Source organism: Balaenoptera physalus (assembly GCF_965194825.1).
Source record: "Balaenoptera physalus genome assembly, chromosome: 2".
Classification (NCBI taxonomy): Eukaryota; Metazoa; Chordata; class Mammalia; order Artiodactyla; family Balaenopteridae; genus Balaenoptera; species Balaenoptera physalus.
The window spans coordinates 40,209,633-40,227,231 of NC_138883.1; the positions used below are offsets into that span (position 1 = coordinate 40,209,633).

The following is a 17,599-nucleotide window of genomic DNA, read 5'->3' on the forward strand; positions in this document are numbered from 1 at the left end:
TCTGGTCCTCAGAAGGAGTTCAATAAATGAGCCCGCTGTCATGGAAAGGAGGAGCAGGTCAACTATGACATGGGATGATTAGTCTCAATCCTTTAAAAAGATCATTTCTTCTTTTTCCAGTTCCCCTTCTTTTCCCATTCCCTCAATGCCTTTCTTTCTCTCCTACCCTGTCTCTAACCTGGCAGTCATTTCCAGTGGGAGCCACATAACTGTTTGGACCAGCAGGAGAACGGAAGTAGTCACTCATCCCTCAGGTTGAATGTACAGAAAGAATACATTTAAAAAAAAAAAAAAAAAATCTAGGGTCTTCCCTGGTGGTGCAGTGGTGAAGAATCCGCCTGCCAATGCAGGGGACATGGGTTTGATCCCTGGTCCGGGAAGATCCCACATGCCTTGGAGCAACTAAGACTGTGCGCCACAACTACTGAGCCCGTGCTCTAGAGCCCGCGAGCCACAACTACTGAAGCCCGCGAGCCTAGAGCCCGTGCTCCGCAACAAGAGAAGCCACCGCAATGAGAAGCCCGTGCACCGCAAGGAAGAGCAGCCCTCGCTCGCCGCAACTAGAGAAAGCCTGTGTGCAGCAACGAAGACCCAATGCAGCCAAAAATAAATAAATAAAATTTAAAAATTAAAAAAAAATCTAAATTAAGAAAAAGTATATCAACAAGCTGTCACCAGGCTTGAAACATGAGAAAGGAATACTAAAAAACAACTGCCATCAGAGATAACATTTTCCCCTTTAAAAATGACACACATTGAGAGTGTCAGATACAGTGAGAAACTGGGGGTTGCAGCCTTCAAGCAGTTAACACGTTTCATCTGCCTTGGTACATGTGGCCACAATGATTTAGCAGAGAACATAATTATGTGTAAACCAGTGGTTTGACACAGGAAATTTGAGTGAAAATGGTTCAAAAAGATCATAATCTTACTCTACATTATAATGCACTGCCTTAGTAGAAAGAATAAGCAGATACCAAAATTCAAGCACTTTCCATATTCTTCCCCGGGGGAAATGTATTATTAGTTCCAAGTAACATAATAAGAGCCTGAAAGAAGGGGGCGATTCAAAGTTTTAGCGAAGTTTTCTCAACGAGCTTCAAATCCGCAAATGACAGGTGCTCTGTCAGGTGGCATTTTTGTTTGTCTTTTAAAAAGTTACTTTTTCCTCCTAAACTGGTGCAGAATACTTTCAAGTTTGCTTTGGGAACTCTGGGGAAGAAACATGTCCACAAAGAACTTTCATCTTACTATCTTCATAAAGATACTTCTACCATTAATTCTTTTGATTTACTTTATTCTTTTAGGAAACTATCTTAAAATTAAACTTTCTAAGGGCAAAATGTTATGTAATTGTTAATAGGAGATGATTCACTTGTCATTCATTATGAGAGAGAACTTTACAACAGAACGAAGGGAATTATCTTACTCATCTCTTCCTACCTGCAGTTTTTGACTCACAGCTTGGTATTTATTTAGAACCTTTAAAATATTTCTGAAATACTTTAGTCATTTAAATTTTTTAACTCACCTCTTTGTAATACATAAAAATTGGGAATTAAGGATAAAATATATACAGACAAAAAACACCAGCTTTAATTTATAAATGAGAATAGGTAGCATGTGTTCAAAGTTAAAGCATCATTTGGATGTTGCAGAGGCAACTCAGATTCTGTTTTTTGTTTAGAAAATAGACTTTTAAAATGTGTAATTTTAATTTCTTATTAAAGAGAATTTCAAACACATGCAAAAGTAGACAGCAACTTATAATAAATCTACATGTAACCATCACCCAGCTTCAACAGCCAGCTTGTGGCTAATCTGGTTTTATCTGTACCCTATCTCCCCCCTCCTCCCACCTCTGGAATATTCTGAAGTAAATCTCAGCTATCATTTCATCAGTAAATATTTCAATATGTATCTCTAATAGACACTCTATTTTAAACAACCAAAATGCCACAATCACTGCTAAATCAGGTTAATAATTCCTTACTATCATCATGTATACAGTTACTGTTCCCATTTTCCCAGCTGTGTCCTCGGAGTTATTGTTTTGCAATCTGTGTTTGATATGTTCTACATGTTGAAACTGGTTAATATGTTTCTCTTCTGTTATTTTGATTTTCCTTCCTTCTCTTTTCTTTTTTTCTTCCAATTTTTAGTCAAAGGAACCAAGTCTCTTGTCCTATCAAATTTTTCCACAGTTTGGGTTTTGCTGATTGCATCTCCTGGTGTCATTTAAAATGTGCCCCTATCCATTGTATTTCATCTACAATGGTGGTTAGATGCAGAAGACTGACCAGATTTGGGCTTGATTTTTTTGACAAGACTACCCAACAGATGGGGTGGTGTGCTCCCATGAGGAAACACACATTGTCTGGTTGTCGCTCTGTGAGCCAATCATTGAAGTATGAGGTACCCTGAATCCAGGCAAACTTCACTTATGCAAACTACATTATCCTCTTTAAATCTTAGACTGTATTTCTTAATAGCATTACAATGCAGCAACATCTTTTTTGATTTGTTCTCACATGAGGGCATATCACTACTTTAACTTAGTTTCTTTGTATTGCTTCTCTTCCAATTATAACAGTTATGAGTTTAGTTTGATGCATTTTCATCAGTACTTCATCTTTTTTTTTTTTTTTTTGGCCACTCCACTCTTCCAGGCAAGAACTACTCCAAAATAATGACAGTCAAACAGGGCCACAGTGACAGCATCTAGAGGCTGCATTAAAAATCCAGGTCTATTTCATCGCCTTAATAAATTTCAGCTTGATTAGGTGACCAATCCAGTTGTTAGCTCCAGAAAGGCTTAGTCAGAATGAAATAAAGAGTGACAGGAGACAGCCCTTTCAAAATAATAAATCACTTCAACTGTGCCTTGACAGCAGTGCTGAGGGGAATTCTGTATCTGATGGAGAGTGGTAACACCTTTCTTAAGATGAACAATGGTGATGGGTTTTTGACCCAGTTGATAATGTTATGCCTTCAGCTCTGTGACAGACTTCCACGAAGAGTTTTCTTGCTCCATCACAGTTTAATGAAGAGCCCTCACTGTAGGTTTTCAAGCAGGACCATCTTCTTACCTCAGCATTAAACATAAACCTACACACTGCACACTTTATCAGCAAATAGTGAAGCTACTACTGTTAACACCAGTTCAAGTATGACTTTTCAAAAAGACTTTTATGTTCTGTCCTTTCTTCAAACTTCATTATCACCATTTGGATGCCAATTTCTACCATCTGGCGAAACAGTCCCTGGCACGCAGTAAGCACTCAAATATTATTGAACGAGTATATTAACAAAATGGGTGTTCATTAAGTAAACCTTCGGCAGAGTTTGGGTGAGTTTGACAAATTATAATATGTGATCCAGGTCCTTAATTACTGGTGTTCCACAGAGTTCTGCTTAGTCAACCTTGGCTTTCTCTCTAAATCTTCTTACTGGGTCCCTTCATCCTTGTGCCTGTCTCCCACTGGCACCCAGAGCTACATCTCAGGCCTCAATCTCTTGCCAAACTCTAGACTCTTTTTTTTTTCTTTTTTATAAATTTATTTATTTATTTTTGGCTGTGTTGGGTCTTCGTTTCTGTGCGAGGGCTTTCTCTAGTTGCGGCAAGCGGGGGCCACTCTTCATCGCGGTGCGCGGGCCTCTCACCATCGCGGCCTCTCTTATTGCGGAGCAGAGGCTCCAGACGCGCAGGCTCAGTAGCTGTGGCTCACGGGCCTAGTTGCACCGCGGCATGTGGGATCTTCCCAGACCAGGGCTTGAACCCGTGTCCCCTGCATTGGCAGGCGGATTCTCAACCACTGCACCACCAGGGAAGCCCCAAACTCTAGACCCTTATTGCTAGTTCTTCCTAAACATCTCCACTTGGGTTTCCCACAAGCTTCTCAAACTCCACCTGTTCAAAGCTGAATTCATCACGTTCCATTCCTATGTTTCCGCCCTGGTGAAGGACTCCACAACATCCCTCTGACCATCATCTGGGTCTCATCCTTATGCATCCCTGACACCCTATGAATTGCCAATTCCTGTTGGTTTCGAGATCTATATATTTCTCATAGCTGTCCCCTCCCCTCCATCCATCCTGCGGATTCCAACTGAACTTGGGCTCTAGTAACCTCTCCCTCAGACAGCTTTAATTGTCTCTTACTGGCTGTTTACACCCCTGGCTCCTCTTATGATCTGAACAGTCCCCAGCCCCAAGTCCCTTGTACCCACAGCTACCAAGTCAGATTTTGTTTCTCATTCCTTAAAACCCTTCACTGGCACCCCATCACGTCTACTAGCCTAGAAGTAGTGTGACCATGCAATTTATCCTCTAACCTGGGACCCTTCTGAGAGTGAAAGGTGACACTGTTAGTAGTTACAGTGGTATAGCAGACAAACTCAGACTGTCCCGGGCAAACCTACGCATGAGGCCCTCCCAAGTCTCTGCTACACCTCCCACTGCACTCCCTCACCTTCGGCACCCCTCTCACTACTTTCAGTCTCTGGAACCCGTCACTGTTCTCTCACCCCTATGCCTGTGAACAAACTGTCTTCCCCTCTTGAACCATCTTTCCCGGCCTGGGACATTTCTATTGATCATTCCAACTTGCTTTAAACATCACCTACCCTGTGAAACTTCTTCTAAAATCTCCTGGCTGATCCAATCACACCATGCCTTGGACTTATTCCTATGCTGGGACCCGGGCCCCTGCACTGCAAACATGGGCTGCATCTGCCTGCCTCCTATGAGCTCCTTGAAGTGTCCGTGTCTTGTTCATCTTTATCTCCCCAACATCTGTGATGAGATCACAGGTCTGCACCCAGCAGGCATTTCTCATGTCATTTCTCAGTCATGTCTTATATTTAATAAAAACTTTTTTGCCTTAGCTACTAATTCAGCACAATTAATGAAAGATGAAAAGATGAGACAGGATGAAATAAGGAGTAGTCAGTAGCTCCTAATGCCAGTCCTGTATATCACAGACCACAGCTCCATTTAAGCAACTGCTTTTTAAAGGAGAGCTTTGGGATTATAGCATCTGGGCTAATGGCAGAACCCCTATAGGAGGCCATGAAAGGGAAACAGTCATGGCAATAAGCCAACATCATATTAGAAATTGTCCACTAAATTCTCGAAGCTTCTAGTATAAAATAAAGGCAGTGTCGAAATAAAACACACCTGCTGAGTATACTTGGGGTCCCAGGCAGGGGTGGGGAGAACGACAGGACTCCTGCTGCTGTGACAACAGAAACACGGAGATGAGAACCCACTAGCGTGCCTTCATAGAGCACTCTACAGTTTGCAAAGCACTTCTCTATGCATTCTACCACCTGACCTTCAAAACAACCCTATGAGATAGATCAGGTGCATGCCAAGGCTCAACCAACACTTCTTTTTTTTTTTAAATTTAACTTCTACTTTATATTGGAGTATAGTTGATTTACAATGTTGTGTTAGTTTCTGCTGTACAGCAAAGTGATTCAGTCATACATATACATATATCCATTCTTTTTCAGATTATTTTCACATATAGGTTATTACAGAATATTGAGTAGAGTTCCCTGTGCAATACAGTAGGTCCTTTTTATCTATTTTATATGTAGTGGTGTGAATATGTTAATCCCAACCTCTTAATTTATGCCCCTCCCAACCTTTCCCCTTTGGTAACCATAAATTTGTTTTCTATGTCTGTGAGTCCGTTTCTGTTTTGTAAATAAGTTCATTTGTATCATTTTTTCAGATTCCACATACAAGTGATATCATATGATATTTGTCTTTCTCTAACTTACTTCACCCAGCATGATAATCTCTAGGTCCATCCATGTTGCTGCATGTGGCATTATTTCATTCTTTCATCAACCAACATTTCTTGAGCTCTGACAATCCCTCTGGGATCCCAGGCCAATGCCCCCTTCACAGCCTGAGCCACACCAAGCAAACCTGACCTCATCCTGCTTCTTTATGTAAAACCCTTCAGCATCCCAGATGGAAACTAGAGCTCCAAATGTTCTATCAGCCTACCTGTCACTTTAGGGCCAGGGATGATCTAGGGTGGCTGACAGGTGAGAGGCCAAGCCAGGGACACTCTCACAGTGCCAGGTCCAGGTGCTGCCATAGCTGAGGCAGGTGTGTGTGGGCGGGGAGGCTCCATTCCCTCTTGTGCAACACACACAGAGGCAGCCATCACGCTCTCTGCATGTGACAAGGAAGCTGTGCCCTAAGGCAGCAGCAACGTGCCAGCTCAGGCTGAGCCCCGGCCTAAGAGCCAAACTGACAAGGCAAGGCTCCCACAGACAAAGAGAACAGACCTGAGCTTCTAAAATACAGCCCACACCGTGATGTCACAGATCCTGAAATTTCAACATTAAAAAAATCTATTTCTCATGGATAAAACAGCTCTTTTAGCATCTTTTAAAATACGCAGGCACACCTAAGAGGGGTAGAGTGCTAAGATAGCGATCACTATCATTTTAGTGTGAATTAGTCCATGAATTCACTGTCTTCCTTATTAGCAAGTGTTCCTGGAGAGAGGAGATCCCTGGGCATCTTACTGGAGTAAGAGACAGTGGAAGGCAGAGAACAGGAAGGACTAACTTAGAGGGGGGTTGGAATTACCAAAGATGAACTCGGCCTGCCTCACCATTTTACGCAGGGTCACCTCTGAAAGGAATATAATTGCAATGACCTGGTAAGAACTCATCCCAAATAACACTTGACATTCCTTTCTTCTTATCACTATAACTAATAAATTAATATTGGGTTGGCCAAAAAGTTTGTTTGTAACACAGAAAACCCAAACAAACTTTTTGGCCAACCCAATACTATAAGAATACTGAGGAGTATTCCAGAGCCATTGTTCTGATGTTTCTAGTGTAAAATTAAGGAAGATAAAAACTTAATAAAATTTAGTCCTAGAGAGCTGGTGTAACTCTAAAAAAAGATGTCCTGTAACAACAATGGCACCATCAGACCTGGTCTAACATGCATGGCCTTACTCCACTGGTCCCTTGTCACTCAGTGCAAAAACGTAGTTCAGCACATTCAGAATCTCACTCACTCCTCATTCACACCTCTATTCTCACTGCTGGGCTTGTCTATACCATGGCTGTACCCATGTTCCGTGTGCTGTAAGAATGTTCTATCAGCAATGTTCTGTAATATTACATTATATTTTATTTGACTGAGTTATGAGCAGACTCATTTTTCTCACAAATCCTGTATGTTCAAGATACCAAGCCAAACCAAAAGAACTGTGAGCAGGCAGAAGACCCCCAAACTGTAATCTGGACAGTTTTTTCATGTTCAAGTATCCCAAGTTTCTGCTAATTTCAAAAGATAAGATGTGACCATTGAGACAACAACTTGAAAAATGTTAACATTAAGACAATTTGCCCACGTGAATGAGAAGGGTTGGCTGAGACGAGAGAAAACCACTTCTCAAAGGTGTCATCAGTTTGCAAAATGTCAACACCAAACAGACAAACCATGAAGCCACACATTTACAGATCTTTGCAAGGATTTTAGTAACGGTGGAGTAGCTTGTAATGGACTAATCTTCCCACCAAAAACAATTAAAATATTTAGAAATACATTCTAAAACAATTAATTGGAAACACTGGAGGGCCACCAGAAAAGAGAGAGGAATTAGAGGGAATTTGATATGCAAATTAAAACCACAAGATATCATTTCATAGCCACCAGCATGTCTAAAATTAAAGAGAATGACCATACCGAGTGCTGGGGAGGATACAGAGTAACTGGAGTTCTCATACATTGCTGGTGGGAATATAAGAACACAACCACTTTGGAAAACCATTTGAGAGTTTCTTATAAAGTTAAACATGTATCTACTCTATTATCCAGCAATTCCACTGCTAGGTATTTACCCAAGAAAAATCAAAGTGTAATTTACGTACAAGAATGTTTATGGAAGCATTCTTTATAATAACCCCAAACAGGGAAAACTCTAAAATGTCCATCAAGATGAGAAATGAGCAAACAAAATTGTGCTACATTTATGTAACAGAATATCCATAAGTAAAAAGGAACAGAATACTAATATACACAATGACATGAATGGGTCTCACAGAAATTACGCTGAGCCAAAGAAATCAGACACAAAAGAGAACATGCTATGTAGTTCCATTTATATGAACTTCCAGAATAGACAAAACTAACCTATGGTGAAGAAACAAAGCAAAACATTGCATTTACTGCCTCTGGCAGCAGGGGATTAACTGGGAGAGGACACAGGGAACTTTCAGAGGGGTGAAAATGTGCTATGTCCTGGACTGGAGCACTAGTTACACAGTTGTATGCATTTGTCAAAACCAAACTCTTCACTTCTGATCTATTCATTTCTCTGTATATAAATTTTACCTCAATTTTTTAAATATGGGGAATGGGAGATGGAGGTAGTGCAAGAGGAAGAGGAAGAGAATACCTTAAAGGACAGAATGAGATAAAGATTATAAGGAAGAGAACACAATCCTTAAATTTTTAATACACTCCTGGGGCAAACTAAAAGGTTGGTCCAAAGCCAAAAATCTAAAATACAGTTTAATAGACATGAACCAAAAGAGGCAAGAACCTCTTGAACTAAGAGCTAAGATGATGATGAATAAAAACAAAAACTCAGTGTGTTAAACAAAACACAAGATTGCCAGAGTTAGCAAATATATTTAATCTGGCAACCCAAACCAATAGACCATTAGACAACAAAATACCAACCAGCCTGGTTTATACAGTCAATTTTTAAAGCGTCTTTTACGAAATGCTCTTCTTATATGCTCCATGATATAAATTCCTACTGAGTATGAACTAAGAGTACACAAATACCAGAAACCACCCCAAATTCATTCTTACCTTCAGTGAAACTTCCTGTTAGGGTTATTACAACAAATACTTTCCCTTCTGGCTCCAGATCCACCTAGAAAGAGAGAAAAAAAATTGTATGTTATATGCTAATTTTGAAGTATTCTTTTGTGGCCCTCAAATAATTCTTGACAGAGAGGCCTCAATGCACAAATCACAGCCATAAATCAGATCTGTGTCTTTCATTGAACAGTAGAGGGGCAGGAAACAAGTGACAGCAGAAGAAACTGTAAAGGATGAAAAGTAGATCTAAATGAAACCATTCTTGCAATGTTTTCCCTCTCTCAAATGTTTTCCTTCCATTTTGGCTCTCTGTGATACTGATGAGCTCCCATACACGTGGTCACTGTTTCTGAGACACCCCTAACTGATGTGCACCATTTGTAAGAACAATATTTTACTAAACCACGAGGCAAGTGTATGAAATAGAGAAATAATGGCAACATAAAGGCAATGAACCAATGTGCCGTGGTCAACTGCATACCCTTAGTTTGAGAAAGTAAAGAGTTTGAATAGAAGGGTGCTGTCTCTGTCTACACCATTTCCACCTGAGTGCAGTTCATCTTCAGGAAGCAGCAGGGAAGGCAGTACGTGTGCTGTGCATTCACTACTCTCGACTGTTCATGGGAACATCAACGTTCCTTCAAGTTCTTATCTACGAGCTGAGAAAACAAGATAGATGTTCTGCCAACGAGGCAGCTGTACGTCTTCTCACTAGAGCCCGTCCTCTGCACACACTTGCGTCTCCCAAAGACCTTCACACAGCACGGCCCCAGGATGGGGCAGCACCCTCCATATCTGCTCTGACCACACTGGCCCAGGAGGCAGGCTCTGCCCTCTTCATGCTAACCTTGAACTACCCATGAACACCTCTAAGCCATGGATTCTGAGGTTCTTTGGGGCTCCGATACATACATTTACAATTGTCCTTAAATAAAATCTTGTCAGGTTTAACCTATGGCTTCAGTTCTGCCTTTGACCTTTTGTCTAAGAGAGGGAGGTTCAGAGAAGCTGAGTATAGATATGGATGGTCTTTTGGGTAGAATATTAAATTTAAATAAGCTGCAAATCACATGGTACAGTGTCCAAACTAGACCAGGACACGGACTCCAGTCTGACCGCCGCAGCAGCTCTGCACTCTGGGCAAGGTCTGTAACCATCCCAGCGTCACTGCTCCCATCTCCAAGTCCATGATGTCATTATTCAGCATTTCTGACATGGCTTCTGTCAGACAATCTCAAAGAGCCTTAACAGTACTATTTACTCTTTGTATTGTATCTATAGATGACCAATACCGAAGAAAAGAAATGCACTGACCTTACCCTAGAGCTCACCACCACCTATTTTTAAGTACTACACCCTGTTTATACTCTTTCAAAATAGAAGATGCCTGTTTTATACTGACTCGGAGAGCTTCATCTATGTAACAGGCAATTCTTATAAACCCTGCCTTTTTACGCATTCAGTCAGTTATCAGTGTGCTTACCACGCCGTAACTCACTCCAGTGTTCAAATCAGCTTCTTGCATCACGACTACTAACTTAACAATATCCCCTTAACTATCTTAACACTACTTGTGAACCTTTATAGAACAGTTCTGAAAATAGAGCTCTCTGGAGAGATGACTAAACAGGATGTCAGTCTCTAATTGTCTCCACTCTCTGCCTTGACTTGTTTCAAGTCAAAAATATTTTATTTTTAAAAGCCACTCCCTCATCTTCAACATAAAAGCCTGGCAGAGCCACATACATGCACACACATTCGACCTCACCACATCAACTGCTGCTGGCACAGAAGGAGCTGCTGCCAGCCTCCAAACTGCCAGGCCACCGCCGAGATCCAGCCTGTAAACTCCCTCCAACACTGCCCGAGGGCCCATAAAGGAGGCCACGCCACCCCATGGGCAGGAGCTGCTCTCACAGACAGCAGGAGACTCCAGCACTTAGAATCAGGAGCTCTCACGGTGCAACAGGTTCGATCCTCATTTTTGACCCAAGTCACCATCACGGTGGAAAAGCCAGACTCAAATGCCATCTGTAAGCCTAGTTAGTCCATCTAAGACCTCAGACCTTAGAACAGGGTTTTACCAACTGCAGGTCGAGACTCACTAGTGAGACATGAAAACCATGTAGTGGGTTGCACACAACAGGGATTTTTAAGTAGAATAAAGTGGAACAGAAAATATGAACACGCCAAATAGTAAGGAAGAGTACCACGCCATGAAAATTCTGTTTGCAGTTTTATACGCGTGAGAATGGTATACTGGGTTTTAGTGTAAAATGTCTTCCTTAGTGCGCCACAGAGAAACGGTTTGAAAATGTGACCCTCGAGGTTATCTGCTTCACCTACAGTGCCGATGGTTTGGCATCTATACATGGTGGTGGCTGTTTAGACAGCTCCAGTGACAGCCAACTCACTACCACCACAGCTGGCGTCTTTCATTCCTGTACCCCAGAGAAGATCCTTCTCTAACAGCAGAAATGCAGTGACCAATAGCTTCCATTCATTGACCCTAGTTTTGTCCCCTGCTGCTGTAGTGCATATTTTAGCTCTACAGATTCTGGGAAGAGCACTCCAGCTTTATTGGAGAACCATCCTGCCCTTGTATTAGTCCGTGGCTCAGCTGAGAGTCTACCGCTGGTTCCAGAGTGGACATGTGACCCAGGCTTGCCAAACAGAGCACTGAATTCCCTCAGCCAAGATGACGGGCCTGGAGCTGACACGCGCCCTACATCTGGCCATCTGAGTAATTGCTCCTCCCTACCCTCGGTCACTGGTGCAGGTTTGGGCACAAAATCCAAGTAGGTCCAATCAGGAATCCTGGATCTACAAGGAAGAAGTACGATCTCACTCCTGCTGAACTGTAATCTGGAAGGACATACACTTAGGAGTGTCTGGCACCATTCCTACTACCACATTGGGCTGGAGAATGAAGTCAATAAAGAAGGGAGAGCTGAGAGACAGAAAGAGACCAGGTCTTGATGTCATTTAAAGCCTTAGATCAAGCCCTGCTTGATTCTTCTGGATTTTCAGTTATTTGAGCCCATAAATTCCTTTTGCTTTAGCCAGTTTGAGTAGGGTTTTCTGTCACTTGCACCCCAAAAGGCTTATCCAAATTGGCAGCCAAAGAGAATAAATCATATTTGTAAAGACAATTATCACCTCCCCTCTACACCTTCTAACGCCCATGCCATCTCCCACAATCTGCCCCCCTGCCTCTCTCTGGCACTGAAACAGCTCCTGTGACCCTTGTCACATCCCACGGTCAGATCCAAAGATGTGTCCGTCTTCCCCTCAGCTGACCCCTCTGCCAGTGTCTGATGCTCTTGCCCACTTCCTCCTTCATGAATCTCTCTTTAAACCCTGCTGCTCCTGAGTCCTCTTTTCCTTCCATTGGAAGATTCAGACTCATGATTTCAAAACCCACCTGAGATTCTTTGAGGGTAGGAGTAGGAGAAAAAGCAAAAATATCAGAACCTCCAAGAGGGTGTAGTCACATTCATTTCCTAAGTCTCAAGCACACAGTTTATTCCCAACCTATATATGCACCTTTTCTGAAAGTCTCCACCTCAGTGTCTCACTAAGACAAGTCCCTTTAATTCAACATGTCCAGAGTCCAAAGTCTTATCATGTACCCCCAAATGACTCCCCCATTTCCCCAGCAGCCCAGGCTCCTCACTATGTGCATATAATCCTACCAGATCCCACCAAGTCCACTTTCTGAGCCTCTCCTAAACCCTCGCCTTCCTCTCCACTCCTCCTGCCCTGCCTCACCTTGCCTCTTGCAGGGGCCTTCTAGCTGGTTTCCGTCTCCAGACTCATAATCCCCCAGCTGCTACCACTGACATTTCAAAAATGAAAATCTGACCCTGTGACTTTCTAACTTAAAACCCTTCTATGTGTCCTCTCCCTTCTATGATAACAGCCAAACTCCTTAGCAGGGCACACAGCCCCACATGCTGTGTCCTTACCATCCCAAATCCATACAACCCGCATCTCAGCATCTATAAATTATTTGTAGACTCTTCAGGGAGGCATATTATTTCATTTTTAACCTTAGAGATCAACAAAATGTATTATGGGTTCAGACAGTATAATGGAGAATGTAGTCAAAATGATGAAAAATATACATTACCTGTCTGAAGCTTATTGCCTAGTGATTTGAGGCATGCAATCTTTATACCTAGAAAATCCTTCTCTTTTTAACCTGTCAAACTCCTATTTGTCTATCGAGAATCAACTCAAAACTCACTTTTTACAGGAAGACCTTCCGAGACCTCTTTTAGACAGGTGGGCAAATCCACACCATTATAGAGACCATTGCTGGAACCCCCTCATGTTGTAGCCACTATGCCCTGGTCCCTTAGGACCCTGACTTGCACATAAGAGGACTGAAATGGTTTTGTGAATGAGTAAATTAACAAACAAGCAAGGATACTCCAAGCAGCTTCATAGAGGACATGGTTTTCTCCTCCTTCACCATTCTGATTGGTTTCCTCCAGATATGCTCCAATTTCTCCACGCTCCCATGGAAGAGTGAACATCAGCCCACAGGTGCACCAGACGTTAACAGGGCAAAGCAAGGTTATCACCAACTTTGATTTCAACAGTGACAGTGCCCTTTAGTGATGCAGCGACAGACTTCATGAACACTTTGAGAAGCCCCAGTGACCCAGCTTGAGTTTGCCATCAACTAAAACCTTTGCATCTTTTCTACATGCTGTAAGGCTCTGCTTCTCACACCCTGTGCAGTGCTTAGGCCCCAAATCCTAAGAGCTCCATATTTTTTCTGCAGAATTTCAGCTTGTTGCTCTGGGCTCCAAGGCTCACTAGATCCCAAATCCAGTCATTCAGTCACTCTCCTTGTCAGCTTTATGGCCTTCCAAATCAGGGCCTGGGTTACCCTGTCATCATCTGAGGCACTTACAGAATGTCCACCATGACAGGGCTGAGGCCAGAGTGCCATGGAGGTCCCACATAGAAATGGATGTATTGTGCATTCTTTCTGTAACAGTCATTCAGGGAGAAGTGAATATGCTAAGCCCTCTTTCCTACAGACCACTTCTATTAGTGAGAAGGGCAACTCCTGGGCCCTTGTCAAAACTCAGAAAGCAATGGTCTTTAAAAGTGACATTCTGACACACAGATAAATCACCAAAACTCAGTGTAAACAAATGGTGCTGTAACTGGATGTCCATATACACAATAGTGAACTTCAACTCACACATTGTAACTTATACAAAAATTAACTCAAAATGGATCATAGACCTAAATGTAAAACCTAATACTTTAATACTTCAAGAAAAATACATCAGAGAAAATCTTTGGAACCTTGGATTAGGTAAATATTTCTTAGATATAAAACCAAAAGCACAATCCATGAAAAAACAAACTGACAAATTGGAGCTCATCTAAATTAAAATTTCTGCTCTTTGAAAGACACTGTCAAGAGAATGAAAGACAGGCCACAGATCAGGAGAAAATAGTGTAATTTTTTTCTCACTTGTATCTGGATAAAGAACTTGCAAAATTCTATAAGAAAACAACCCAACTTTTAAAAAATGGGCTTCATCACTGCATTTCACCAAAGAAGACATAATATAAAGATGGCAAATAAGTATATAAAAACAAGTTCAACGTCATTAGTCATTAGGGAAATGCAAATTAAAACCACAATGCAATAACAATACTACCTATTATGAGGGCTAACACTAAAAAGTCTGATTATACTAAATGTAAGAATGTGGAGCAACTGGAATTCCCATATGTTGCTGATGGGACTATAAAATGGAACTATCACTTTGGAAACAGTTTGACATTTTCTTAAAATGTTACACATACACCTCCCATTTGATCCAGCCATTCAACTCTTAGGTGTTTAACCAAGGATAAAGCAAGCATATGTTCAAAAATATGTATGCAAATGCTCAAGATGCTTTTTAAAGAATATGATATAGCCATACGATGGAACAGTATTCAACAATAAAAAGAATAAACTATTGATGCATGCAACAACATGGAAAAATAGTAAATGAAAGAAGCCAAACACAAAAGAGAACATTCTGCGTAGAAAAAGAGAGACAACATATAGTTTTATCTGACTGTAAACATATAATTTCTATAGTGGCAGAAAACATCAGTGGTTGCCTGGGGATGGGTAATGGAAATAAGACGGGTGGTAGAGAGGGATTAAAAACGGGCAGGAGAGTACCAAGACAATTAAATGGAGAAAGAGTACTCTTTTCAACAAATGGTGCTGGGACAACTGGATTCCACATGCAAAAGAATAAAAGCAGACCCCTACCTCACACCATATATAAATATGAACTCAAAATGGATCATAGACCTAAAAGTAAGAGCTAAAACTATAAAACTCTTAGAAGAAAATAGAGGAATAAATTTTCCTGACTTTGGATTAGGCAACGGTTTCTTAGATATGACATCAAAATTACAAGTGACAAAAAAATGATAAATTGGACTGCATCAAAATTTAAAACTTCTGTGGTATAAAAACAAACAAGTGTCTACCTCTCTCTGCCCAAATGCCCTTTCCAAAGTGCCACTCTCATCAACTTTCCTCCATCCAAGCCTCCAGAGGCTTCCTAGTGCCTTCAGAAGAAAACTCACTCTCCTTTACTTGGCTTTCCAGGGCACCGTGGGCTCCCCACTAATTAACCCAAACCTGTTTTTCAAATTTCCATTCTTTAAACCTGCTCTTCTAGTCAGGTCCGTCTCCTCACTATGTCACAGTCACACCTGTGCTCGTGCTGCTGTCTCTACTTAGAAAGCCTTTCTCTCTTCATCTATCCACTCATTCCAACCTTGACTGAATGACTCCTAGGGTCAGGATCATTGCCAGGTGCTCAGGATTTCCCAGAGAAGCTCCCTGAGGCTGAAGGTGGAAGAAGCAGCTGAGTGTACCTGGCAAAGATGATGTAGCTACAGAAGCTGAAGGAAGAAACTTTTGCCAGGAAGATCTCACATGCACATCGATCCCTCCAGTCTCAAAATTCCTTTCTCGATTATTATCTTAGTATTTATTGATACCCTTAACAATCAGATAAAATTTCATAGACTTACATCTCATCACTTGCAGTTAAGTCTGTAAGCTCCTTTCCAGTGGGATCTGACACTTTTTTATTCCCCGAAGGGCCTAGCAGAGTTCCTTGAACCAAGTAAACACTCAAAAAATATCTGTTGATTTGGTCTAATGAGCTGAATTGGAAGGTCATCTGACCACCTCCATTTCATCACCTATAAAATGGGAATGATAGTATTTTATCCTGTAATAAACACTCTGACAGCACTTTGTAAAATATAAAAGCACTTCAAGATGGCTCCACGGCAAACCAGTAGCGTATGGACTACACAGGTCCCCTGCTTAAGGATCATACTCTGCTCTCTTGACGAGCCACCTGATCGCCAGTCCCCCTCCTCCACCACACACACCCTGAGCCAGTGTTTCCTTTCCTTTGGCATCACTTTGCAGAAGTTGGGCAAGTCACCTACATCCCTGACTTGGTCTTCTTGCCCATGAAATGAGGGGATTGTTAAAAAACCTTTCTAGCTCTAATGTTCCATGATTCTAAACAGGCTTGGATAAAAGCCTGCAGACAGGACTCAACGGAAACATTCATTTAATTAACTGGTAATAATTTACAACCATTTCCCTTCACAGAAGGCATTAGAATTGATCACAGGCAGGAAACTTCTGGCTACTTAATTTTCATCTCAGCCTGGGATAAGCAAAAGGCCCTAGCATATTAAAAGAAAAAAACCAAATCCTTTATTGGGCAAAGGTAGAAGGTTCACCTAAACTCTATGGGCCTTGGGCCAGACATCTGTGATATTCAGATTCTTGGCTAGGTGGATCATTTCTATAACTTTTCTAGGTCTTACTCTAGGGATAAGTAACTAAAGAACTTAAAAACACGATAAAGCATTTCACAATTCTCTTCCAGCTAAAACCATCAGACTTAAAAATGAGAGTTCAAATTCTTAAAGGAAAAAAAATTTCTTTACGGAATTGTACCAATAACCAACAAGGAGACAGGTAGCTATGTTCTTTAGTAATAGAAATAACAGTTACTGTGTCTTGAACTCATCAATGTGCAGGAACCCTGCCAGGTGCCTGACCTACATTATTTCTCACCTTCACCCCCTGCAAGGTATCACCACCGCCATTACAGATGGGAAAATGGAGGCTCCGTGAGGTTACGGAATTCACCAGCAGAGAAGGCCAAGCCAAGATCCAGACTCAGGGAAGATCCCGCCCCAGTTCCACACCAGCCTCCCTGTAGGCTGCTGTGCCTGCATCTGCCTGCAGGTTTGCCTGATGCCTTCTGTTCCACCCGAACCAGCCTGCCCAAGCCTTGGCGTGTTAGGTCAATCGCATCACCCGTCTCCCTGGGAACTTGGGCTAGACTTGTGCCCTCGGCACCTGAGGGTGCTCCCTGCCAAATGCCAAGCCTCAGTGTTCCAGCCTTGCTTCCTCACTGCCAAGGCCAGTGGGAGTGGCATCAGCCTGATGGTGTCGCCTGATGGCTCTTCACAAGGGCACGTGGCAAGTCTGTGCTGGGGCTAGCAGAATGCAGCGGGCAGCTCAGGTTCCATTAGTCAGCTGCCTGGAGGACTTGAGTCAGGGTCATGTGCTGCAGACACACAGCGCATCGCCTCGCCATGGGAAGGAGTTTAAAGGAAAAGGGGGTGAATGAGGCATACCCT

The 17,599-nt window shown here is 42.1% G+C and overlaps 1 protein-coding gene and 1 pseudogene across 2 annotated transcripts in view; one reads left to right on the plus strand and one right to left on the minus strand.

Annotated features, from left to right (window-relative positions):
- The window catches only part of LOC309655336 (putative E3 ubiquitin-protein ligase TRIML2 pseudogene), a 396,542-nt pseudogene that overhangs the window by 246,738 nt on the left and 132,205 nt on the right, over positions 1 to 17,599 (plus strand). The window lies entirely within an intron of this gene.
- Positions 1 to 17,599, minus strand: part of PRKCH (protein kinase C eta) — a 221,605-nt gene that overhangs the window by 142,377 nt on the left and 61,629 nt on the right. The window contains exon 2 of the mRNA XM_082450419.1: positions 8,867 to 8,930. Within this exon, the coding sequence (XP_082306545.1) occupies positions 8,867 to 8,930 (64 nt within the window). The remainder of the gene's footprint in view (positions 1 to 8,866; positions 8,931 to 17,599) is intronic.